This window comes from Phacochoerus africanus, chromosome 15 (genome assembly GCF_016906955.1).
Source record: "Phacochoerus africanus isolate WHEZ1 chromosome 15, ROS_Pafr_v1, whole genome shotgun sequence".
NCBI classification, from domain to species: domain Eukaryota; kingdom Metazoa; phylum Chordata; class Mammalia; order Artiodactyla; family Suidae; genus Phacochoerus; species Phacochoerus africanus.
In genome coordinates, this window is record NC_062558.1 from 141,725,058 (window position 1) to 141,750,705 (window position 25,648).

Consider the following 25,648-nt stretch of genomic DNA (forward strand, 5'->3'; position numbering starts at 1 on the left):
TAATTTCAACCTCTAGTTCCTGGTATTGGAACAGCTGATTGTCTTTATCTTCAAAGTGCAGTTTCCCAGGTTCTTCACACGGTGAGTGATTTTCAGTTGCGCATCCTGGTTGTGATGTTAGGAGACACTTGATTCCTTTTAAGTCTTCCATTTCAGCAGGTGACCGCTCGTTTAGGTTCAGGGTGGAGGCTCTGGTTTTCTTTTGTGCCTTTAGTTCCAACCAGAGCTTAGATCTCAGAGCCCTAGCAAAGCTGTCCTGGCCTGTCTCATTCTCTATAATGTGGGGTCCCCACCCCATCCCTACTGCTCTCCAGGATGTCTGGTGTCACTGTGTCACCATCTAAGATGGGGAGCTGAAGCTGCTGACCTGAGTGGAGGGCAGGGCTTGGCTGATGCTGTGGCTGTGGGCAGATTGGACCACCTGCCTGACTGTGGGATCTGAGTGAAGCTAACCCATCAGCAGTTACCAGTGTAGGAGGAAACCCACAGCCTGGGCCCCTTGCTCGTGCCTGGCAATGCTCAGGGCCACCAAGGTCATTGGCTGCTCTGCTCATAGACAGACAGACAAAGCCACTGATATGCTCTGGAAACGCCCTCACCATCCCATTGGTCCCTCTGCTTCTGCGTACTTGGCTGTGGACCACGATCTCCGCCTTTGCCCCAGCTGAGTAGTTGGAGCTGGCTGAGGCCTTGGGGCTGCGGGGCAATGAGGGCAGCTCTCTGGACCTTGGGTCTTGGCATCCTTCTCCCCGCTGTCAGGGCACTCCCCGGTGGTAAGTTTCTCCTTCTTTTGTCCATGGAAGCTCTGGAGCAGTGGCTCCACAGGTGCTGGAGTGTGAGGATCCCCTGTTGAGACCAGCTGTTTGCCTGAGTCTTGCTCAGCAAAAAGGGGATGGCACAGCCTAGGGCTGGTGGGCACGTGGGCTCCAAAGTCCAAACCCTGGAGATACTTGTCCTTACACTCAGTGAACAGGTTTAATTCCGGGGGGAGCCCAGATCCCTCAGCCCCACTGCTTGGAGTCTAAGGTGCAGGGCTGGGTCAGAGCAGAGACGGATTGAGGGTTACAGCTAGCGTCTGGTCGCCATGACCCAGATTGACCGGGATGCGGATGGGCCCTACAAGGGTGCTGTCCCATCCCCTTCCCCAGGGCAGGACAGGGGTGGGTGGGGAGTGGGAAAGCTGGCAGCACCTGGCCACCGGGTGAGCGAGGAGCTGGGTGCTGGGCCATGGAGAAGAGCCACAGTCCCAGAGATTCCACCGAGGGTTGGGGGTAGGCGGCTGCAGGGTCCAGAAGCCGATAGGCATTGTCACGGGTCAGAGGGTGTAGAGTGGGGGTCCTGCCAGAGGGAACAGCATGGAGGCTGGAGGTGAGTGAACCTTGGTGGAGTGCATGTGGCGGTGTGGGAGCTGCTATGAGAGCGGAGTGTGTCAGTGTTGAGTGTGGGCAGATATGTGTGTGAAAGAAAGTGTAAGCACCTGTGTGTGCACGCACACGAGTGTGTGCATGTGAGTGTGGGCACGTGCGTGTGTGTGCAGGCGAGTGTGTGTGCATGTGCGCGTGTGCGCATGTGAGCGTGTGTCTGGGCTGGGGGGGCAGGCACGAGCAGGCCTAGAAACTGATGGAGAGACGATCACTGGGCAGGCTGGTCCAGGGTCCAGCAAGGAGGTGGCCATGAGCTGCACAGAAGGGGTGCGTTGCGGGGGGTGGGGATCTGGGCAGTGATGCTAGAGGGCGTGAAGGGCAGAGGGACGGGCTCTGAGGGGGACGGTGAGGTGGGCTGGATGGGGGCCTGTTTTGAGTTAAAATGGCAGATGCTGTGCTTGTTTATGTCCAGAGGAAAGGGGTGGGGGGTGAGGGGGCTTTGAGTAGGGGTGGCAGTGATGGATGAAGGCTCTGGGCAGGAGGTGAGAGGAATGTGCCTTCCTCGGTATTGGGGAGGGGTCTTTTCTCTCCTCCCCACGAGGCCAGGCCAGGCCCTGAAGGTCGTCTGGGGTGGCGCCTGGCTAGGACAACTCAGCCCACCCACATACATGTCCCCATGGAGGCTGTTTTATTTCCCCTGCACAGGCCCAGGGCAGGGGGGTGAGGATGGAGGGTCTGGGGGCTGCGCTGAGGTGGCCCCACCCAGGGCTGTGTGGGAAAGACCGGGGTGCAGAGGCCTAGGGGCTGTGGTTAGGGGGGAGGCATCCTTGGTCCTGGTGGGATGGGAAGTTGGGGGCATCTGAGACAACTGGGGACCCAGGAGAGGGAGCTGGACAGGCGGTGAGTGCCAGTCGGGGGCGGGAGGGATAAGTGAGGAAAGTGAGGGGGACTTAGGTGGATGGCGGGGCACAGGGTCTCTGGTGGATGCTGGGAAAGGGCCTTTGTTTGGAGGCCAGGGTGGGGTGGTAGGAGGGGCCGCAGCTCCAGGCAGAGGAGGCCCAGGGAATCTCCTGTCTGGGGGTGAGCTTGCCCACAACGTGGGGGCTCCAGCGGCCAAGGAGGGTAGGGGAGGATACACCGGGCTTAGGGGGTGAGGACTTGGGGCCTCACAGGGCCCACGGGGACCCCTGCCCACCACCTTTCTAGACCATTCTGCTAGGGTGGGGGCACATGGCTTTGGGCTGAGACCTCGGAGCATGGCCCTGGAGGTGGCCGCAGGGAAACACGGGCATCCTCGCCAGGCACTCCATGTGCGCCAACCCCTCCCGCCTGTCTGTCTTCAGGTGGACCCAGTGACCTGCGGCTGGCCTACAGGCACAGTCCGTGCGATGGGGTGGTGCTGGTCCGGCATGAAGGGGAGTGGGGACACGTGTGCAACCAGGAGTGGACGCTGAAGGAGGCATCGGTGGTCTGCAGGCAGCTGGGCTGTGGCCAGGCCGTGGGCGCCCCCAAGTATGTCCCGCTGTCCGGAGAGGTGGTGCGGCCCTGGCTCCACAACGTGTCCTGCAGGGGCGACGAGGCCTCCCTCTGGGGGTGCAGCCTGGGGGCGTGGACACAGAGCCAGTGCCCCCATGAGTGGGTGGTGGTTGCTCTGTGTTCCAGTAAGTTGTGGGGCCGGGGGTGTGGGGAGAAGGAGGGAGGGTCCAGGGAGTCTCTGGAGAGGCCCCCCTGAACCGTCTGACCCCATAGGCAGGGCCAATTCTCATCTCTCTTCATTTCTCCTGTTTATTTACAAATGTTTATTTCCAAGGCTCTGGGGATGCAGCTGTGAATAAACGGTACAAAACCCTGCTGCTGGGGGTCTACTCTGCTGCCAGGGGTCTACACTGCTGCATGGGGTCTACAATGCTGCTGGGGGTCTACACTGCTGTATGGGGTCTACAATGCTGCTGGGGGTCTACACTGCTGCCAGGGGTCTACACTGCTGCATGGGGTCTACACTGCTACATGGGGTCTATACTGATGCATGGGGTCTACACTGCAGCTGGGGGTCTACACTGCAGCTGGGGGTCTACACTGCTGCATGCGGTCTACACGGCTGCATGCGGTCTACACTGCTGCATGGGGTCTACACTGTCCAGGGAGAGAGCGAGCGTGAACAAATCAGCAGGTAGAAGAGCGGTGCCAGGGGCGGAAAAGCAGGCAGAGGGATGGGGGCCCCCTCGTCCCCCATGGTCGCCCGGACATCTAATCACCACTGCCAAGGCAAATCCTTTCCCTGGAGTCTGGACAGCCTTCAGCTGTGTCTGGCGCTTTATAAGCCCCAGCATCCGTGGGCCCCCTGGGGACGCCCTGTCTCTGAGCTGACCCACGGCACGGTTCGTGGGGCCCAGAGCACAAGGGGAACGCAGGTGCCTGTTGGAAAGATCACCGAGGGTGTTCCGGAGGTCACGGAACTGGGTGGGGCCTCCAAGCCATCCCTTCGGCAGGGCCAGTGCTGGTCCCCTTGAGAAGCCAGGCGTCCCCAGTGTGGTGGGGACATCGGGCTCCAAGCGGCCATGTGGCAGCAGAGCCTGCACTTTGCGCAACGCCGTGGGTGCTTTGCAGACGGCACTTTCCGGGAAGTCCGGCTGGTGAAGGGCCGAAGCCCCTGTGCGGGACTCCCCGAGATCAGGAACGTGAACGGGGTGGATCGCCTCTGCGGCCTGCACCAGGAGGAGGCCACAGTGTTTTGCCGGGAGCTGGGGTGTGGCCCTGCCCTCCAGGCCTCCCGTCAGGATGAGGGCGTCGCCGGGAAGTACATGACCTGCACGGGCACCGAGCAGACCATTCGCAACTGCAGACTCAACAACAACCTTCGCAAAGGTTGCGACTTCCAGCAAGACGCCCAGGTGGTCTGCTCAGGTGAGGCTGTCCCTCCACCGTCCGGGGCACCCCAGGGCACAGCAGGGAGCCAGAGAGTGGCTGCAGCAGGGGCAGCCCCACCTGAGGTCCCCCACGGGCCCAGTCCTGCGTGACGCCTTGGGAGGAGGGGTTCTCCCCTGGACCCCTGCACAGCTCCCTGCGGCAGAGGAGTGCAGAGCGGGCTGGGGAAGGGAAGGGAAGCGAGGGGGGAGGGGGAGACTCCCCCCTGGAGATCTGGCGTTTTCCAGCTCACCCTATTTCTGAACCAAGACCTAGAGGTGAGAGCACAGGGCAGGGTGGGGCCGGGGCTCACAGCAGGTGCCTCAAGAGCAGCTCCAGGTGGGCTGGACCCAGCAGCACGGAGCTGGGTTTCTGCCTCCAGCAGAGGTGACCGCTCAGAGCCCCAGGCCATCTGCGTCTGCGGCATCTCTGTGTTCTCGCAGCCCTTGTTGCATCTCTAACACAAATCAGGGTTGGGTGGTGAGTGTCTCCCTCCCAGCCCAGTCTCTAGTCTGTGGGAGTGAAGTGGGCCTCTTAGATCCTGGCTGTGTTCTGGGATTTAGAGCAGGTAAGCTGTCCACTCTCCTTGGTGCCCTCCAGGGGGCGGTGCTCTGTGGCCGGAAGTGTGCCTTGACCTGGCCTCTGAGACTTGGAGGTCCTTGATGCCACACACTGGGCAGGCAGAGGTTGCGAGACACGGGGGAGCACCTGCTGCAGGTGACCTGCCCTCTGACCAAGGACTCCTGCTCTGTTCTGGGTGCAGACCGGATGGGCTTCCGGCCGTCCGTTCCTGCCCAGTGCTTGGCAGATGCACTGCTGGACACAGATGATCTACTCTGGCTGGAGCCCCCCAGGGCCCATGGGTGGTGGCTCCAGGCTGAGGTGTTACCTGACCACACCTAACCCTACTGAGCATCTGTCTCCTCTTCTAGGACATACGGAGGCCCGGCTGGCAGGGGGTGAGCACCCCTGCGCTGGGCGCCTGGAGGTGAGACGTGGACTGACCTGGGGCACCATCTGTGACGCCGACCTGGACCTGGCCACGGCCCACGTGGTGTGCCGGGAGCTGCAGTGCGGCATGGCTGTGTCCACACCCCAGGATGCCCACTTTGGCCGGGGCTCCGGGCCCGTGTGGACAGAGGCCTTCCGTTGCACCGGCAATGAGTCCCTGCTGTTCCACTGCACTCGGAGGCCCGGGCACCAGTGTGGGCACAGCCAGGACGCTGGGCTCAGGTGCTCAGGTGAGACCAGGAGGGTGGGCTCTGAGGCTTGGCCCCGACTCCTTCCTGCCAGCCTTCCTCTGACACCCGGCTGGGGCTCTAGCCCTGCTCCTAAGGAGCCTCAGCCAGGAGGGTGTGCGCACTCTTGTTGATACATGTTGCTTCTGAGGGTTGAGGGAAGGGAGGCGGGGGAGGCAGGACTTCGGTCTTAGAAGGATGGGACCCTGAAGGCCGCACCAGGAGCCTGGGCTCCTCTGCAGGGATGCTGAGTTGGGTGGAGAGGTGGTGGGCGGGGAGCTGGTGGGAACAAGGGCTGTGGTGCCCTGACCAGGGGTGGAAAGGAAGAAACTGCCCCTGAGCTGGGGCTGCGGGTGGCGGGAGGCTGACGCCCCATCTTCTCCCAGAGTTCCGGCTGGTCAATGGCAGCAGCGCCTGCGAGGGGCGCGTGGAGCTCCAGGTTCAGGGGCGCTGGGCGCCCGTCTGTGCTGCCCGCTGGGACCTCACAGACGCCACGGTCCTCTGCCAGCAGCTCAACTGTGGCAATGCGGTGGCCACACGCCCAGGAGGCCATTTTGGGGACGGGGACGCAGGCATCTGGCCCGATGCGTTTCACTGCGTGGGGACCGAGCCCTACCTGTGGAATTGCCCAGTGAGCACGCTGGGGGCCCCCACCTGCGCCCGCGGCAACGCGGCCACCGCGGTCTGCTCAGGTGGGTCCGCGAGAGCGCTGATCGAACGGGAGGCCGAGGGTGGCCGGGGCTCTGCTGGGCGGTGGGGGTCGGTCCCCTTCCTGGTCCAGGCCGAGGGCCGTCCCGCGGGCACCCTGCAGCGTCCCGCCTCGCTGCCCAGGTCTCCCGCACGCCCTGCGGCTGAGGGACGGACAGAGCCGCTGCGACGGCCGCGTGGAGGTGTCCCTGGACGGCGTGTGGGGCCGCGTGCTGGACGACGCGTGGGACCTGCGCGGCGCGGGCGTCGTGTGCCGGCAACTGGGCTGCGGAGAGGCCGAGCGAGCCTATGAGGCGCCGGCGCCCGGGCGCGGGGCGGTCCCGCTGGGGCTGAGCCGCGCGCGCTGTCTGGGCACCGAGACCCGCCTGACCCAGTGCAACGTGTCCTTGTCCCCGCTGGTGCCCGAGGGGGAGTCTCGGGACGCGGGTGTCGTGTGCGCTGGTGAGTGAGGACCCGGCCGCCGCCTGCCGCCCCCCCCCCCCAGCCCCGCCCTCCCGCCTTCCGCGCCCCATCCTGGTGGGGTTTGAGGGGCACAGCAGCCCTGACTTGGTCTCTCCGCAGGGAGCCTCCGGGTGAGGCTGGCCTCTGGGCCGGGCCGCTGTGCCGGGCGCGTGGAGGTGCTGCACCAGGGGGTGTGGGGCACCGTGTGTGACGACGGCTGGGACCTGCGGGACGCCCACGTGGTCTGTGAGCAGCTGGGCTGTGGCCACGCGCTGAGCGCCCCCGGGGCGGCGCACTTTGGGGCGGGGGCCGGGCACATCTGGATGGATGAACTGGGCTGCGAGGGCCATGAGTCTGCGCTGTGGCGGTGCCCGTCTGGGGGCTGGGGTCTGCATGACTGCGGGCACAAGGAGGACGCCGGCGTCTTCTGCTCAGGTGGGGGCCGTAAATCGATTCCCCCCCCCGGGCTGCAGGGTTTCAAATGGTTGTGCTGTGCTTGTTCTACCCACGTGCTCTCCTCGGACTCCAGTGCTGCTGGCTGCCTGGTTTGGAGAGCCGGCACCTCCCAGCTTCAGTGCCCTGTAGCTGGGACTAAGCACCTCCTCCTTTGCTCTGCGGGCGGGAGGAGGCCTGCGGCTCCTGGGCATCCACTGCCTGGTGTCTTTCTCCCCTGCTCACAAGCCCCCTCACATTCATGCTAGGCTTTCCCTGACTTGGGTTTGTGTTTTGATCCGTATTTCAGTGTGCTGGACCACTTTTCTCAGAGTGTTTTTGAGGTGGTGTATGAAGGTAGCTGTTTTTTTAAGCTCACGCCAATCTGAGGCTCTTTCTGGGGATCTTGTCTGGGTGTGATTTTTTTTTTTTTTTTGTCTTTTTGCCTTTTCTGGGGTTGCTCCCGCGGCATGTGGAGGTTCCCAGGCTAGGGGTCTAATCGGAGCTGTAGCCACCAGCCTACGCCAGAGCCACAGCAACGTGGGATCTGAGCCACATCTGCGGCCTACACCACAGCTCACGGCCACGCCAGATCCTTAACCCACTGAGCAAGGCCAAGGATAGAACCCGCAGCCTCATGGTTCCTAATCGGGTTCGTTAACCACTGAGCCACGATGGGAACTCTTGGGTATGATTATTTTTAATGACAGATTTTTGTCATCTCCTGGGGGCATCTGGTTGGTCCTGCCTCCTCCAGCCTCCTCCAGGCAGCCCTCCAGGGTAGGCAGTGCAGCCCAGCGGGGCCTCTTCTCAGGGATTTTGGTTCCTATTTTTGCTTTAGAAAAGTTTTCTTCAACTGTTTCAGTCATGGGGTTTCTTGTTTAAGTTATGGCTCATCCATCTTTGAAACTGATGGGGCTGTGGGATCCTGTGAGGTGGATGCCAGGACTCGCTGGCTTAGATGCCTTTGGGTGGCGTCAGTCTTGGAGCCGGGAGCTCCTCTGTCAGCGATCTCCTTGGCCTGAGGGTGCGTGTCTTCCAGGGTCAGTGGCTCTGAGGCTTCGAGGTGGCAGTGGCCGCTGTGCTGGGTGGCTGGACGTGTTCTACAACGGGACCTGGGGCGCCGTGTGCAGTAATGCCCTGCGGGACACTTCCTTGTCCGTCATCTGCGAGCAGCTGGGCTGTGGGGGGCAGGGCTGGCTGGAGAACAGGCCTGTCCACACGAGCTTGGGTACCTCCTGGGTGGACAACATCCAGTGCCGCAGGCTTCGAAACACCACGCTGTGGCAGTGCCCCTCAGCCCCGTGGCACCCACACTCCTGTGCCCGTGGAGAGGAGGTCTGGCTCACCTGTGCAGGTGAGCCCTGGAGGTCTCTGGGGGCCCTGGAGGCAGCTTAAATGCCCTGACACGTCACTTGTAGGGGCTGCCCCTGACCCATGGCTTGGGGCTGCGGGGTCGCTTGGGCTCCACACGCTTCATTCGGAAGCTTTTCAGGGCATTTACGCCAGGTGGGTCACTGTTTAATCCAACAGGAGTGTCAGAGAAAACCACACAGGATCCCAGGCAGACCTTCAACTGCTCATCCACTGACAGTTGCCCAGGTACCCCTGCCACCACCTCCCCATCCATGCCCCATCCCGGTCCTGCCATGCGGTGACCAGTCTCCTTTGCAGAGGAGGGCGCGCTGCGTGTGCGTGGCGGCGAGGACCGCTGCTCTGGCCGCGTGGAGCTCTGGCACGCTGGCTCCTGGGGCACCGTGTGTGACGACTCCTGGGACCTGGCAGACGCCGAGGTTGTGTGCCGCCAGCTGGGCTGTGGCCGGGCTGTGGGCGCCCTGGTGGGGGCCGCCTTCGGGCCGGGCTCTGGGCCGGTGTGGCTGGATGAGGTGGGGTGCCGGGGCAGCGAGGCGTCCCTGTGGGGCTGCCCTGCAGAGCCGTGGGGACTTGGAGACTGCGGGCACAAGGAGGATGCGGGAGTGCGCTGCTCAGGTGAGTGGGCGGGGTCTCCGGCTCCCCCTGGCCCCACTGCTGGGGTGGCTGGGTTGATGGGAGGTTGCTGGGGGCTGGGGAAGGGGTGCCAGGAGGGAGCCTTTGGACTACCCCTCCATCCTGGATGCCCCAGATCCCAGCCCCGAGGCTGCCCTGTGCCATCCCTCTGGGCGCTGGGGCACAGGCTGCCTCCATGACCTCTAGGTCAAGCTGAGAGTCTGGGTGAAGGCTGCCTTCAGCCCCGTCTGGCCCACACATTCCACCCATTTCTCCTGCAGGTGACTGGGGGACCACAGTCCTGCCTTCGCCATCAGGTAGGCATGTGACATATCAGATCTCAGCTCATAGCTTCCTGCCCACCCCTCCCAGAGGTGCCCCAGAGTCTCGTGGGTGCCATGCCCCAGTCGGCCCTCACCCAGGCTGGCGGGCGGAGGCCAGGGAGACGGGGACCGTGGTCCCGAAGGGCCAGAGACGCCCTTCCCTGAGGGGCCCCTGTGCCAGACTGAGCGGAGAGCCTCAGGAGGGACAGCAGGCCCAGGCCCTGCCGGCCACTTCTCTGGACCTGTCCCTCGCTGACTGGGGAGCTTGGCTCTGGTCCACCGTGGCCTCTTAGATACAGACTCTGAGCCTGAAGCAGGCAGGACCCCAAGAGCTGCCCTCCTGGCCCCTCCTCCCCGCACACTCTCCTGACGGCAGCCCTGTGACCTCAGAGCAGCACAAGGCCCATCTCTCCTCTGGGTGCCGCTCCCCCTCCTTAGAGGCTCAGGTGGCTCAGGTCCAAGGTCACAAGACGCAGGCAGTGCAGCATATAGGGAGGACCCCACCTCTCGCTGTCCTTACAGGCTCTCCTCTGGCCCTTCAACCTGCCCGCCAGGCGGGGACTCTGCCCGTGACTCTCTGCCTGGTCCTCGGCCCCCTCCTGGCTGTCATCTCACTGGTCCTGGGGGCACGGTGGCTCCGGGGCAGAGGAGCCTGCAGGGGTAGGTGGGCATGGTGGTCGAGGTTAACACCAGGCCCTGGGCATGGGGAGGTTGGGGGGAGGGCAGGGGCTCTGAGAACCCAGCCTACCTCAGGTCCTCCGTCCTGGGCACTGTCCTGTGAGCTGGGTCCAGCTCAGAATCCCACCCCCTGAACCTTGGTGACTTCCTGTTGTTGGTAACAGGGCAGCCGGTTCCGCTCCGGGAGGGGCTGTGTGAGAAGAGCTGCAGTCCTGGGGCTGCCTGGGGGAGAACAGGGCTCCAAGGGGGTCCTGACCCCTGTGTTGAATGTGCATCAGGGGAGCTCCCCCACCCAGGACCTGGTGGGCCTGGGGGAGCGTGTGGCCCCCGGCGGGAGGGCCGTGCTCCTGGGGGGGGCCAGAGGGTGCTGGTTGTGCATGAGGCACCCTGCAGAGGGGCTTCAACTGTGGGGAGTGTCTCTGCTAAAAGGTTCTGGTGTGGCCTTTGCAGGTTCTGGAACCTTGGGGAATCTGCCCTCGGAAGGTGTTTATGAGGACATTGGAGCTGTCCCCCTGGGGGAGAAGGACGAGGGGCTCAGAGCGTCTGGGGCCCCGGTGCTGGAGGAGGAGTATGACGACGCGGAGGAGCCCGGGCTCGACCCCGAGGAGGAGGAAGCGGAGGAGGGGCCCCCTGCCCTCTGCAGGTGGGCACCTCTGCGCCTTGGCATCCATGGTGCTTCTGCTGTGCCGCTCCTACACCCAGGGCTTTTCTCTGGCTGTGCCTACATCTAAAGATCCTGAAAGTGCCTCTCTGTGTGTCCGCCGTGACCCTCACTTCCGTCACAGGCTTGGTGTTCAGGGTTTAGGGAAGTCCTAGATTTTTATGTGGGTTTCTTTCTGGGGTTGCGCCTTGTCCGTCCAGGGCCATGTCCAGTGGTTGAAGGGGCCTGAGCGGACAAGGGGGCAGAGACTTGCGGGCAGCGGTGCACTGACACTCCGTCCAGTCCTCGACGCTGGCCTCGTGCTGCAGCAAGAAGCCGGGGCTCAGAATTCCTGGGGACCCTGAGGAATTGCTGAGGGCCCCCAATGCGTGTCTCTCTCCTTAAACACAGGTGGGGCTCCTCACAGCTCAGGCTGGGAAGGAAGATCACGGCAGCCTCTGCCCCAGGACGTGCTGACCACGAGCCAACCCCGGGGACCTCCACCAGACCAGAGGGCGGGGGAGAGCCCAGCGGGCCGGGGCTTTCATTTTCCTCAATTCTTCAAGAGATTTAGTAAATCATTCATCATAATTCATCTCAGAAACATTCCTCAGGTGCCCACCGTGGCCCAGGTTCTGGTTTTGGCCCCTCTCCGCCTCTTTGCCCCTCCCCAGCTCTGAGTGTTTTCAACTGTCCTCACCCTCAGCCTCTTGCCCGCGTGGTCCTCCTGGGGTTTGTGGGGTGGGGGGTGGTCCCTGATGAACCAGCTCCTGGCCACCTCTCCTTTCATCTGCAGAAAGTGCTGGACCAGCTCAGGTGTTGTGCCAGGAGCCCCAACACTCACAGCTGTCCTGCTCTGATGCCCCCACAGAGCCCTTTATGACCACGCCCTCCTCGACCACACCCCGACCACGCCCCCTTGACCACACCTCCCGACCACGCCCCCATGACCATGCCCCTTGACCACACCTCCCCGACCACGCCCCCCATGACCTCACCTCCCTGACCACGCCCTCCCTGACCACGCCGTCCATACCCACATCCTCTCTGGGAAATAAGTTTCCCTGCATCCTCTCCCCTGTGTGGATCAGGCATTGGTTTGCAAATGGCCAGACCTACCATATCCAGATCTTTCTGGACCCCCCACCCCGCCATTTCAGCATCCTGGGAAGGCTTTAACGATGCTCTGATTCCCTCCTCTGTAGGGTCTGTCCAGCGATGCCATCCCTTCCCACCTACCCCTCAGTGCTTCCCCTCAGAGTCTGGCCAGGCTGCTGTGGCCATCACTGGTGCTGGGCCTTTGGCGTCTCTCTGAACACAGCCTCCCTTCCCCTGTGCCTCACTCCCCTAGCCTGTTAGAGAGACCTGCTTGTGGTCTCGGGCACCGCGATGCTGGAGAAGGTGGACGTGAAGGTCTCCCTTGGACAGGAAGCCCTGATGCAGGAGATGAGGAGGGGGCAGAGAGGCTGGAGGGGGCCTCTGGGGTGAGGAGGAGTGAGCACCAGCTGTCAGGTGCTGGAGCAGCTCCTGAAGAGCCTTGGGGGACAAATAGGCTTCCTGGGCGACTGAGCAGGGCCTGCCTGCTGGAGTCGAGGGTCGGCCATCCTGGCTTGTTGGTGCATGCTGGAGGTCCCTGGGGGCCTGGAAGTGAGGGAAGGTATGCAGGGGAGGGTGTCCCTGGGGTTGGAGGAAAGAGGGAGCCGGCAGGACATGAGGTGAGGGTCTGAGCATGGGGCAGGGGAGCCAGAAGACACCTGTGGATGAGACCAAGGATGTGAGGCCAGCAGCGGAGAGGGTGGGTTAGGGAGGCCGCGCCTGCCCTTTCTCTGCATGCTTCTCCCTTCGCCTGCCCTGGGCATCCCCGGCTGCGACCCCCTTCAGAGCTGAGTCCCGAGCTCTTTCCCGAAGGCTCCAGCCCTCTCAGTCCATTTGGAGGGTGTTGTCTAGGCATCTTGGGAATGAGGGGCACTGGGGATGCCACTGAGGCAGCTGCAGGTCCCAGGTGCCCCTGAGGCCCGAGCTGGGACTGCGGCTTGGTGCCCAGCGCCGGCCGTGGTTTGGAGGTGCTGGAGCTGCTGCCCAGAGAGCTGTGTGGTTGAGGCCCTGTCTTCTCTGGAAGCCTGTCTCCTTCATGCTGGTCTGAAGATACAAGCTGCCTTTTGGAAAACTGGTTGTCTGGCAAATCATTTGGAAAGTAACCTTTTTGGATCTTAAGTGCTTCCAACATAACACACATTTATTATTGTAAATTTGAAAACCTGTAGAACCAACAAAGAAAACGAAGAACCCCTATCACTCAGAGAAGCCGCCTCAGCATCTTGAGTTACATCCTCTGAGAGCTTCTCTCTGCGCAGATGCAGAGACGTGCCCGTGACGCACGGCGTGAGGTCTGTTTCCACGTGTCCCACCTCAGACGCGCAGCGAAGGTGCTGACTGGCGCACACGGTCACTTGCGGCCCTGCCTGGTGGTCTCTCAGGCGCGCCCTCCAGGGTTCATTCGCTCCTTCCCGTCGCACGCTGGGCTGCTTCTCAAGGACGCCGTCCGTCGTCTGTCGGGAGGTTTTTAAGGGTTTCAATCAAATTGCTGTCTGTTCACAACACCCCAGAGCTCGGAGAGGCTTGTTCTTCAGCACGTTCTGAGTGAGCGCAGAGAAAGGTTCGCCTCCCAAGTGGCCCCGGGGCCGTCGCGCCTCCGGGAGCCTCGCATCTGGTGTGCACTGCGCCCCGGCTCCTCTGGACACCCAGCCTGGGCCCCCCCACGAGCTGCTCCTGCCCACGTGACAGCAGATGAGCTGGGGAGGCGGGTGGGGTCTGACTCCTCTGAACGGCTCCCCATCCAGTTGGGGGCCACGTCCTGCACACAGGGGGAGCACACTCACCTCCGCCTGGATGGCCGCAGCAGCAGAGGTGACCAGCATGGTGTTCCCTTTGAGGGGGTGGCCCTGCCTCCTGGCCTGCTGTACCCTCCCTCCAGGTGAGCACCTGCTGCTGTCCAGGGCTGCGGCTGGGAGGGCCCACATGGGGGCGTGAGGGCCCCAGGGGGATGGGCTGGCTCAGCCCTGCAGGGTCATTTGAGGGGAAGTGACCGCAAACCATCTGTGCCCCCAGTTCTGGAGATTCCACGGAAAGTGATCCCAAGGCGTTCATGTCATTGACACCATCGAAATAAAGTGTGACAAAGCTTGGGAAAGTCAAAATTCAGGGCACAAATGGGGATAGAAAGGGAAAATTTGATTTCTAATTTTTTCTTTTTAGGGCTGCATCCGCAGCATATGGAGGTTCCTGGGTTAGGTAGGGGTCTAATCGGAGCTGTAGCCACTGGCCGACACCACAGCCACAGCAATGCAGGATCCGAGCTGTGTCTGTGACCTACACCACAGCTCAGAGCAACGCTGGATCCCTAACCCACTGAGTGAGGCCAGGGATCCACCCGCAACCTCATGGTTCCCAGCTGGATTTGTTCCGCTGCCACGGCGGGAACCCTGATTTCTGCTGCTTGTTTGAAAATTCTGGACAACATGTTCTTGAGCACCGCTTTGCCATCAACAGCCTTCCTGTGTTCTTGTCTCCAAGGCTTTGCTGAGGACTCCCTGGCTCTGCCAAGGGGCGCAGACCACTGCCAGGGCTTGGTGCAGGTCCAGGCCCGAGGGCAGCAGGGCCCTGTGTGCGGGGACTGCGGGGGCCTGGGTGAAGCAGCGGTGATCTGCAGGCAGCTCGGCTGTGGCCTCGTCCGCGCGGCCCCCACCTACATGGTGTGGCCCCAAGCGATGCCGCGGTCCCTGCTCCAGGGTGTGTGGTGCCAGGGTGCGGAGGCCTCGCTCCGGGAGTGCGCGCTGGGGCCGTGGGGGCCACTGCGGGGCTGCGCGTGCAGGTGCATCAGCGCCGTGCTCTGCTCGGTGGGCCTCGCACCGCGCTGCGCCCCTCCCCTGCCTGAGCCAGCCCCCAGGTGGCAGCCCATGACCCTGGGGCTGCGACCCTCAGACCCAGGTCGCATTACAATGACCCCACACATGGCACCTTCTTGAGCTGCACTGTCCCCTCTGAAGGCAGGGTGATGCGGGCGAAAAACAGGATCACTTAGTGGGCCACTGCTAAGCCTCCCCGGCCCTTTGGGCTCTGGCGGGGAGCCTCCGATTGCTGAAGCCCCAGAAATGTCCACGCCCAGAAGCCTCGGCGCACAGGGCTCGGGGAGGAGAGCGGCCTGGGGGCGGTGATGCAGCCGCTCTCAGCCTCCCTCCCCGAGGGCCAGGGCAGGAGGGAGGGGCCCCTCTGGTTCCTGCCAGCTCCATCCCTTGTGAGGAGTGGGGCCCACACCCCAGCGGGCGCCTGTGCTGTGTGCAGGTGGGAAGCTGGTGACCACGGGGCTGAGCCGAGGACACAGCCCATAAGCTGGGACCCCTGAGATCCGACTGCTGGAAAGATATGTCCTGAGGTGTAGCTTCCATGCAAAGGAGGTGAGCCTCTTGGGCAGGAGGCTGGGCTGGGGGTCCGCGCTGCAGGCGCCCAGACCCACCTCAGCCGGTCTTCTGAGGGCCGAGTGCCTGAGGTGGTGACCTGCCAGGGAACAGAGTCCAGCATCTTCAACTGCAGGTTCAACCTGAACTTCCTGGGCCTGTGTGACCTCCCAACAGACACCCGGGTGGTGTGTTCGGGTAGGGAGACCCAGCTCTCCAAGAGGGAGGCAGCCACTCAGCCGTGGCCCCTGTGTTGAAGTGGTGTCGCTGCCTGAGGAGGGGCAGGGCAGTTTGCACACCTGCTGCGCAGCCAGCTTGCCCAAAGAGGGACAGTGACTGGGTGCCTCCCTAGGACTCTCCTCTTCTCCTGGGTGGCCCCCAAGTGTCTGGGGAGATGACTGCCTCCTATGCCAGTGCCTACCACAGGGCTCTGACCGCACCAGCTGGGGTGAGATAGGTGCCAGGGTTTTACTGAGCCGGCTCTTACAGTGCCAGCAGGGCACGTGGTCCAAGCTGGGGTGGGGGCTCAGGCCCTGGGGTGCAAGACTGTGGGGGCTGTGTTCACCTCCCTCTGGCCCTCGCGGGAGCGCTTGCCGTCAGAATCTGAGTGGCGCCAGGCCCCCAGGACTGGGTTCTTCCAGGCTGTGTTGGCCTGGTGGTCTAGGTCCTCCTTCATTCTTCTTCCCTGTGAATCTGGAGAGCAGGTGGTCAGGTCACTTGCCCTCAGGGGTTGCTTCAGCCCAGTGTCTGTCCCCAGGACACACAGAGGCCTGGCTGGCGGGTGGTGAGCACCCCTGCGCTGGGCGCCTGGAGGTGAGACGCAGCCTGACCTGGGGCACCATCTGTGATGCCCATCAGGACCTGGCCACGGCCCGCGTGGTGTGCCGGGAGCTGCAGTGCGGCATGGCTGTGTCCATGCCCTGGGGATGTCCATTTCGGCCGGGGCTCCGGGCCCGTGTGGACGGAGGCCTTCCGTTGCACCGGCAAAAGTCCCTGCTGTTCCAATGCCCTCGGGGGCCACGGGCACCAGTGTGGGCATGGCCAGGACACTGGGCTCAGGTGCTCAGGGGAAAGTAAGTTTTATGGGTTTGTAAAGGGAATGGTTCTCTTAATTTCCTTTAGGATTTTTCGTTACTACTGGTCTTGTACCCTCATCTTGCCTCAATTTTTTTATTGGCTTTAATAGTGTGGGGGTGCGTGGATTCTGTAGGTTTTTCTGTACATAAGATGATGCCTCTGTGAGCAGAGCTTGTTTTACTTCTTCCTTTCCAACCTGGATGCCTGTTACTGCTTTTCTGCCCGTCTGATGGTTCTGGCTGCAGCTCCCATTACTGTGTGAAGGGCAGATGTGGAAAAGCACATGCTTGTCTTGCTCCTGGTTCTAAGGGGAAGCTTCCAGCTTTTCACCATTGGGTGTGTGAGCCATGGGTTTTCACTGCGGTGAGGGAGTCTGCTCTTTCGGTTTGTAGAGTGTTTTCGTCCTCCGTCTGTTGAGTTTAGATGCTTTTTCGGCATCGCTCGAGATGATCATGTTTTGCTTTTTCCCCTTCATTCTATCAGTAGAGGGAAGACAGCCAGGGCTGTCTTCTTTGTTTACATTTCTTTTCTTTGTTGACTCATTCTCTTTACTTTTTTTGTCTGTTCAAATTCCTATTTCTTATTGATTCAGTTTTGGTAGTTTTCATGTTTTTAGAAATCTGTTCATTTCATCAAAATCATCTAGTATGGTGGAGTGCTTGTTTGTAGTTTTTGCTTATATTTCTTCTTATTTCTGTCAACTCAGTAGTAATGCCTCCCCTTTGACTTCTTTTAGTAACTTGATTTTGGTAATTTGAATCTTCTTTCTTTTCACGGTCAATTTAGCTATTTTAAGTTTTGTTGACCTTTCAAAAAGTAAAGTTTTTTTCATTATTCTCTCTATTGTTTTTTATTTTACATTTCATTTACTTCCATTCTTACTTTTTTTTCTTTCTGTTTTTTTTAGGGCCACACCTGTGGCATATGGAGGTTCCCAGGCTAGGGGTCCAATCAGAGCTGGAGACTCCGGCTTATGCCAGAGCCACAGCATTGTGGGATCCGAGCCATGTCTTCGACTGACACCACAGCTCATGGCAATGCCAGGTCCTTAGCCTACTGAGCAAGGCCGGGGATTGAACCTGTGTCCTCATCGATACTAGTTGGGTTCATTAACCGCTGAGCCATGACAGGAATTCCCCATTCTTATTTTTATTATTTCCTTCCACTAGCTTCAGATCTTAAGGTGTAAACTTCTTTCCTAATGTAGGCTTTTGTCACTCTACATTTCCCTCTGGACACTGCTTTTGCCTCGGTCCATAAGTTTTGGCATGCTGTTTTCATGTTCTAATTTTTTTCTTGATTTCTTCTTTGATCCTTTGGCTGTTTATGAGTGTGTGGTATGGTATTTGTCTTTCTCTTTCTGACTTACGTCACTTAGTATGAGAGTCTCTAGTTCCATCCATGTTGCTGCGAATGGCATTATTTTGTTCTTTTTTACGGCTGAGTAGTATTCCATTGTGTATATATACCACATCTTCTTAATTTAATCATCTATCAATGGACATTTGGGTTGTTTCCACATCTTGGCTATTGTGAATAGTGCTGCAATGAACATGTGGGTGCATGTGTCTTTTTCAAGGAAACTTCTGTCTGGATATATGCCCAAGAGTGGGATTGCTGGGTCATATTATAGTTCTATGTATAGTTTTCAAAGGTACTTCCATACTGTTCTCCATAGTGGTTGTACCAATTTACAATCTCACCAACAGTGCAGGAGGGTTCCCTTTTCTCCACACCCTCTCCAGCATTTGTTATTTATGGTCTTATTAATGATGGCCATTCTGACTGGTGTGAGGTGGTACCTCATAGCAGTTTTGATTTGCATTTCTCTAATAATCAGTTATGCATTTAACTATTATTTAAAAATCTTCCACTTCTGCCTTCACGTCTGTCCATTTTTTGTGGCTCTGTTATTAGATGCACATGTGTTTATAATCAGTTTATCTTCCTGATCTTTTAATCAACACACAGTCTTCTACTTTGTCTCCTGCAGCAACCTTTTACTTAAAGTCTGTTTTGTCTAATATCGGTATAGCCACAGCAGCTTTCTTTTGGTTCCTATTTGCATGGTTTCCTATTTTCCAGCCTTTCACTTTCAACCTATTTCAACCTTTTTTTTTTGGCCATGCCTGTGGCATGGAGAAGTTCCTGGGCCAAGGATGGAAACTGCTCCACAGCAGTGACCAAGCCACAGCAGTGGTAACACCGGATCCTTATCTCACTGAGCCACAAGGGAATTCCATCAACCTATTGTCCATTGATCCAAAGTGAGTACACTGAAAATGGCATGTTATTGACTATGTTTCAAAAATTCCGTTCTGCCATTCTCTGCCTTTTAATTAGAGAATTTAATGTCTTTACATTTCAAATAATATGGATAAGGAAATATTTACTTCTGCCAATTTGGTATTTGTTTTCTCCATGTCTTTCATCTTTTTTTTGTTATGCACTTCTTCTGCTACTGATTTTTGTGTTTAATTGACTTTTGTAGCGTGCCATTTTGATTCCTGTATCATTTTTCTCTCTTTTTTGGGGTGTATTTTTAAGTTTTTTCCATAATTGTTAATCTGGAAATTATAAGTAACACTTTAAATTTCTAAAACTCTGGTTTGAATTAAAGTTAACTTATCCTCAATAGTATTTAAAGTCTACTTCTATATAGTTAGTCATAAATGACATTCTATGTATTATGTGCCAATTAACATAGATTTATAATCATTGTTTTATGCATTTGTCTTTTAGGAATATAGGAAAAAATAGAGGAGTAATAAGCTCCAAATACAGTACTGTTGGCTTTTGCATTTTTTCCTATGTAGTATCTTCATCGGGGCTCTTTATTTAGTAATATGGCTTTGATATACCATCTAGTGTCCTTCTATTTCAGACAGAAGCATTTCTTTTAGGAAAGGTCTACTAGCAATGAATTTCTTTAGTGTTTGTTTTAATTTCTCCTTCATTTTTAAAGGATAGCCTTGGTGGATATAGGATTTTGGGGGTAACAGGTATTTTTTTCTGCCGGCACTTTATTTTATTAAAGTATGGTTGGTTTACAATGTTGTGTCAATTTCTGCTGTACAGCAAAATGACCCAGTTATACATTTGTTTACATTCTTGTTCTCATATTATCTTCCATCATGTTCTATCATAAGAGATTGGATATAGTTTCCGGTGCTGTACAGTCAGACCTCATTGCTTATCCATTTAAAATGCAACAGTTTGCATCCATTAACCCCAAACTCCCAGTCCATTCTGTTCCCTCCACCTTCCCTTGGAAACCACAAGTCTGTTCTCCGTCCCCTTGGAAACCACAAGTCTGTTCTCCGTGTCTGTGAGTCATTTCTCTTCTGTAGATAGGTTCATTTGTGCCATATTTTAGATTCCACATGTAAGTGATATATGGTATTTGTCTTCTTCTTTCTAATTTCACTTAGTATGAAAATATCTAGTTGCATCTATGTTGCTGCAAATGACGTTATTTTGTTCTTTTTTATGACTGAGTAATATTCCATTGTGTATATATACCACATCTGCTTAATCTAATCATCTGTTGATGTCTTTCTGTCAGCATTTTATTTATTTATTTATTTGTCTTTTTGCCATTTCTTGGGCTGCTTCTGTGGCATATGGAGATTCCCAGGCTTGGAGTCCAATTGGAGCTATAGCCACCGGCCTACACTAGAGCCACAGCAACACAGGATCTGAGCAGCGTCTGCAACCTACACCACAGCTCACAGCAATGCCAGATCGTTAACCCACTGAGCAAGGGCAGGGACTGAACCCGCAACCTCATGGTTCCTAGTCGGATTCGTTAACCACTGCGCCACAATGGGAACTCCTCTGTCAGCATTTTAAATGCATTATCACACTGTCTTCTGGTTTCCATGGTTTCTGATGAGAAGTCAACTGTTAATATTGTTGAGGATCCTTGTACTTGATGAGTCATTTCTCTTTTGTTCCTTTCAGTGCTCTCTTTCAATTTGGTGTTTGACAGTTTGATTATAATGTGTCTAAGTGTAGAGCTTTTTGACCACAGTCGACCTGGAATTTGTTGAGCTTCTTGGACATGTAGGTTCATGTCTTTCATCAAACCTGAAATGTTTTCCTCATTATTTCTCCAAATATTTTTTCTACCATTTTCTCTCTCCTTTCTTTCTAGCACACCCATTATGTATATGTTGGTACACTTGATCGGGTGTCCCACTGACTTTCTAGGATCTACTCATTTTCCTTCATTTTTTTCCTTTCTACTCCTCAGACTGGATAATATCTATTGATAATCTCTGGTTCATTGATTCTTTTGTCTGCTCAAATCTTCTGCTGACCCCTATAGTGAAATTTCCAGTTCAATTATTTTAAATTCCAGAAACTCAATCTGGTTTTTAAAAAGTTACTTATGTCTCTTTATTGAAATTCCCCATTTATGAGGTATCATCCTGGTTTCTTTCAGCTCTTTGAGCATATTTAAGACTCTATATTTAAAGTTTCTGTCTAGTAAGTCTAATGATTTAGCTTTCTCAGGGGCAGTTTCCATTTTTTTCTTTTCTCATGTGACTGTGTCATACTTTTTTTTTTTGTCTTTTTGCCATTTCTTGGGCTGCTCCCGCAGCATATGGGATGTTCCCAGGCTAGGGATCCAATCGGAGCTGTAGCCACCGGCCTACGCCAAAGCCCAATGCGGGATCTGAGCCACATCTGTGACCTACACCACAGCTCATGACAACGCTGGATTGTCAACCAACTGAGCAAGGGCAGGGATCAAACCCACAACCTCATGGTTCCTAGTTGGATTTGTTAACCACTGCACCACGATGGGAACTCCCTGTGTCATACTTTCTTGATCCTTTGTATGTGTCTTATTTTTTGTTGTTGTTGAAAGTGGGAAATTGTGAGTTATTATAATGTGGAAGCTCCAAAAACCATATTCTCCACCCCACCTCACCTCAGAGTTTGTTGTAGATATTGTTATGGGTTATAGTTTTTTACATTTTCTTTTGTCTTTTTAGGGCCTCACCCATGGCATATGGAGGTTCCCAGGCTAGGGGTCAAATTGGAGCTGTAGCTGCTGGCCAAAACCACAGCCACAGCAATGTGCGATCCAAGCCACCTCTGTGACCCACGCCACAGCTCATGACAATGTCGGGTCCTTAACCCACTGAGTGAGGCCAGGGATTGAACCTGCAACGTCATAGATACTAGTCGGGTTCATTAACCACTGAGCCACAATGGGAACTCTCAGTTTTTTACATGTTTAGTGATATTTCTAAACAAGTTTTATAAAGAGTGGCACTGAGGTCTCTTTTTCATTAGCCAAGTGGTGAGATAGTGACTTGATAGAAAATTTTCTTAAGTTCTTTTGGCTAAAAATAAATAAACCAAACTCAAAACTCTTCTGGTTTTGTGTATTAGGTCTTCATTGGACCACATCTTTAATGCTAAGGCAGGCCATTTTCCAACTCTGCCTTAGCATTCACTTCTTACCTGTTTAGAGCCATACTGGCACACTTATTACTTTATTAAGTGTTTCTTAGTGTCACGAGTTTTCTTTAAAAATATTTATTTACTCATTTATTTATTGGCTGTACCTAGAGCATGTGGAAATTCCAGGCTGATCAAACCTGCTCTATAGCAGCAACCCAAGCTGCTGCAGTGACAACGCTGGATCCTTAATCCACCGCACCACAAGGGAACTCCCAACAAGTTTTTGATTAGATACCAGAGTTCAAAAATGTTGGTTACTACAATTTTATCAGCTTAATCATTGCTTTAGAAGAAGGATGGAGTTTGGAGTTTCACTCTTCTGCCACTTTCTCTATCTTCCTATTCTCTTCCTGTTTGCAGGGAGACAACATTTGACAACTTCATTTTTCATTAATGCTTTCTTGCTATTTCTTACATTGCAGACTGCTGAAAGAGTTGGCTTTGACTCTTTTTCCAGCTTAACCACTGCTTTAGTGAAGAGATAGATTTTGGTGTCCCTTAGCTACCATTTTCAGTGACGTCACTCCTCAGAGCTGTAGTTCTCAGTCTGTCCCTCCCAAGTCTGGGAACAGACTGTTTTTAGCCAAGCTCACTGTAAGGAGAGATGCAGCAGATCTGGGGCAGTGCTGACACCCCGTCTTCCCCCAGAGTTCTGGCTGGTCAGTGGCAGCAGTGCCTGTGAGGGGCGCATGGAGCTCCAGGTTCAGGGGTGCTGGGCGCCCCTCTGTGCTGCCCACTGGGACTTAGCAGACACCACGGTCCTCTGCCAGCAGCTCAACTGTGGCAACACGGTGGCCACGCCAGCAGGAGGCCATTTTGGGGACGGGGACGCAGGCATCTGGCCCAACATTTTTCACTGAGTGGGGACCAAGCCCTACCTGTGGCATTGCCCAGTGAGCACCTTGGGGGCCCCGGCCTGTGCCCGTGGCAACGCGGCCACCGCGGTCTGCTCAGGTGGGTCAGTGAGAGCGCTGGATCAAATGGGAGGCCGAGGGCAGACGAGGCTCTGCTGGGAGATGAGTGAGCTGCTCAGGTGAGTGGGCAGGGCCTCTGGCTCCCTCTGTCCCTGCTGGGCTTGAGGATGGGCCCCATGTGGTGATGGGTTTCCTCCTTGACTTCTCCTGAGATGAGCTGGTCTGTTGTGGTTTCCTCCAATATTTTGGGGACACGACTTTTATTTGCCCCTGATTCATGCCCACAGCTGTGGAGTGGGGTCACCCAGGGGCAAGTGTGGGGCTGCGGAGCCTCTGTTAGTTTGGACACTGCGTTTACTTCCAAGTGCTGCACTGTGTTATTGGCAGAGGACAAAGACCATGGCAGTGACTGTAGCAGCATACTAGCTGTGGGTAGCTTTTACTGAGTGTAGTAAAATAGTTTGCCTCATGTAGTTGCTCTGGGACCATGAGGTTCACTGTGTCATGGGGGGGGCATTTCCCTCTGAGAGCAGAAACATGGCACCCCACTGGCACACACTAGCTGATTCTGGGGTGCTCAGCCCATCAGGGACCTGCAGATGCTTCCTGCAATATTTCTGAAGCCACATGCCGACCCATGAGGGTGAGGGTGTGGGCACTGCCCCCCACCACTGAGGGCTCACCCACCACTGACCCCATTCCTGACCTCTCTTTCCACAGAGCCTGGCCCAGCCCCTTCGCTGCCCCCCCCCAATCCTGCCTGGTGCTCAGGGCCATCAGCAAAGTCCTGGGATCCCTTCTTGGTCTTCTCCTGGGCCTCCTGATCCTGCTCCGAATCACACAGATGAAGCAGGGAGGTGTGCACACCTGCCCCAGCCCCACGGTCAGTGTGGTGAAAATGAGAGCAGCACTCCAGCCTGGCACTGTGGTCCCTACGGGGCAGGGGCTGAGGGGGGGCATTCACAGAAAGTGTCCTCCTACTGGCCAAAGAGAGAGACTTGGAAAGTAATCGGCCCCTGACTCCTGGGACTCTGGGTTGAATCTTAGAGGGCCCCATCAGGAAGTCACACTGGGGCTCAAGGGGGAGTTGCATCTGGCTTCCATGATGAGGGGCTGGTGGCCAGCCATGGGCACCCACAGAGGGTCCTGGTCACAGCCCTGCAGCCTCCAGGTCCCAGCCCGGAGTGTTCGGCTTTTCTGCTGAGTGGTGTCCTGAGGTCGCCACCCCACCTCCATGGCCGCATCCACACCGAGGGCCTGTGTGTGGCCATGCTCCTCCCTGCCTTAGGTCTGGGGAGCTCCAAGGCACCTCCTGGAGAACCCCCTTGTGACGTCCTCGGGGAGCTGCCTCCAGCTGTGCCAGATGAGGAAATTGCGGAGCCTGAGCTAAGCCCCCGGGTGAGGAGGACCAGGGTGCGGTCGGGTGCCCATGGCAGGTGTGTCTATGCTCCCAGCTCCGTGGGGTGGACCTGGAGGTGGGACTTTGGAGGACTCACCAGGAGGGGGCGCTGACCACAGTCTGTCTAGGTGCAAGGGGCTCCCTTGGGCAGGGGCCATGCAGGACCAAACCAGTGGGGATGGAGTGGGCCTCTGGGGCTCAGTCAGAAAGCTCCGCCCCCAGTAGGCTGTCCCACTCCAGGGAGAGCAGCTCCAGGGGCCGCCCAGGTGGTGTCTCGCTGGTGAGGACCTCCACGGGGTGGGGTGGGGTGCGCGTCTGATGGAGGCAACCCACCTCAGTGTCCTCATGTGGGTGAGCAGGTGCTGTGGTGGGGGACTGAGTGCTGGTGTCGGCACTCAGCACTCTGACGTGTGCTCTTTTGGTGACATTTCTGTGCATCCCCAACAAGAGGGACGTCTGAACAGACCGGACTACTGTGGCGAGTCATCGTGGCTTCTGGGGCTATCTGCACTCCCTGCCAACACGGTGACGACGTGTCTGGTGACCCGTTTCGGGAGGGCAGCGAGCCTCGCAGATGGACAGTCTGCGCTGGAGGAGGGAGAAGACCGCGGATCTCGTCCTCAGGGTTACGATGAGGCTGCATTTCCGCTGCAGGAGACGCGGCTGTAAAACACCTGGAGAAAATGCACATGGGCCTCCGGTTGCAAAGTCACAGGTCTTCACTTTCCTTTGCAATTGTGTTCAATTTGAGAACGAGTGCAGTGTCCTCAAGGCTCCCATAGAATCCCGGCCCTCCTCCACCTGCGTGTCCCCCCGTCCTTGTTCCTGCTGGGAGGTCCTCGCTGTGGACAGATGTGCTGCGTAGCCTGGAGGCTCCTGGTTATGACAAATACAAATGCGTGTAGAAATCCATAGCTGTGCTTCATTTTTTTTTTTTTTTTTTTAAAGCACAATGGTATCATCTTCACGTTGCAGAATAAGTACCGGAGCCTCCGTGGTGGAAGCAGGCACTCACTTCCCTTCCCCGTTTTTGATCCTTCCTAACGGCACCCAGAGGGTCTCGCAGACTCTCGGTGAGTGATCATGTCACCTGCAAATAACGTCGAACTTACCCTCGCCTTTCCAGTTCTCGCACCTTGAGTCTCCTCTTCTTGTGCTTATTTCACAGGCCAGGACCCACCCGGTGCTGAAGAGCGGGCGGCGGGCGGACACCTTCCCTCCTCTGATTTGCAGCAGAGAGTGACGGGGTTTCATACTTCATGTCGCCCATGAATGGGACATCTGAGGTTCTTTTCTTTGGTAGGTGTCATTTATCAGACCAAAGACAATCCAATCTATTCTGAATTTTTTAGGTGTTTTGCCTTTTTTCATGAAAACATTGGCCTAGAAAATGGTTTTCTGTGTCCGTTAAGGTAACACATGACTTTCCTCCACTTTTTGGTTAGCAAGGTGAGCGCTGTATTGATTGATTTGCAAATGTTAAACCAGCCTTGGGTTAAACGAACTCAGCTTTGTCATGTGTGATGTTCTTTTGCAGTTCTCAGAAGTAAATAGTGGAGAATTTGATGTATAATTTTCCTTTTTTGTGAGTGTTTCTGTTTCATTTTTTGGT

The 25,648-nt window shown here is 56.6% G+C and overlaps 2 protein-coding genes across 2 annotated transcripts; both read left to right on the forward strand.

The window, feature by feature from the left end:
- The first annotated feature begins 17 nt into the window (after positions 1-17).
- Positions 18-11,309, forward strand: SCART1 (scavenger receptor family member expressed on T cells 1). Its single transcript, XM_047762057.1, has 14 exons — positions 18-773; positions 2,708-3,025; positions 3,972-4,268; positions 5,201-5,509; positions 5,893-6,198; positions 6,338-6,655; positions 6,776-7,090; positions 8,130-8,444; positions 8,621-8,689; positions 8,762-9,076; positions 9,355-9,390; positions 9,919-10,056; positions 10,525-10,717; positions 11,126-11,309. The coding sequence occupies exons 1-14, from the start codon at positions 707-709 to the stop codon at positions 11,286-11,288; spliced, it is 3,159 nt and encodes a 1,052-aa protein (XP_047618013.1). The 5' UTR covers positions 18-706; the 3' UTR covers positions 11,289-11,309.
- Positions 11,310-12,103: 794 nt separating this feature from the next.
- On the forward strand, positions 12,104-25,279 carry LOC125117021 (scavenger receptor cysteine-rich domain-containing protein SCART1-like). Its single transcript, XM_047762695.1, is given in 9 exon segments — positions 12,104-12,127; positions 13,555-13,621; positions 14,288-14,701; positions 15,214-15,366; positions 15,926-16,086; positions 16,088-16,241; positions 22,372-22,677; positions 23,926-24,035; positions 25,205-25,279. Coding segments are annotated over 9 exon segments (1,464 nt in total).
- Positions 25,280-25,648: the final 369 nt, after the last annotated feature.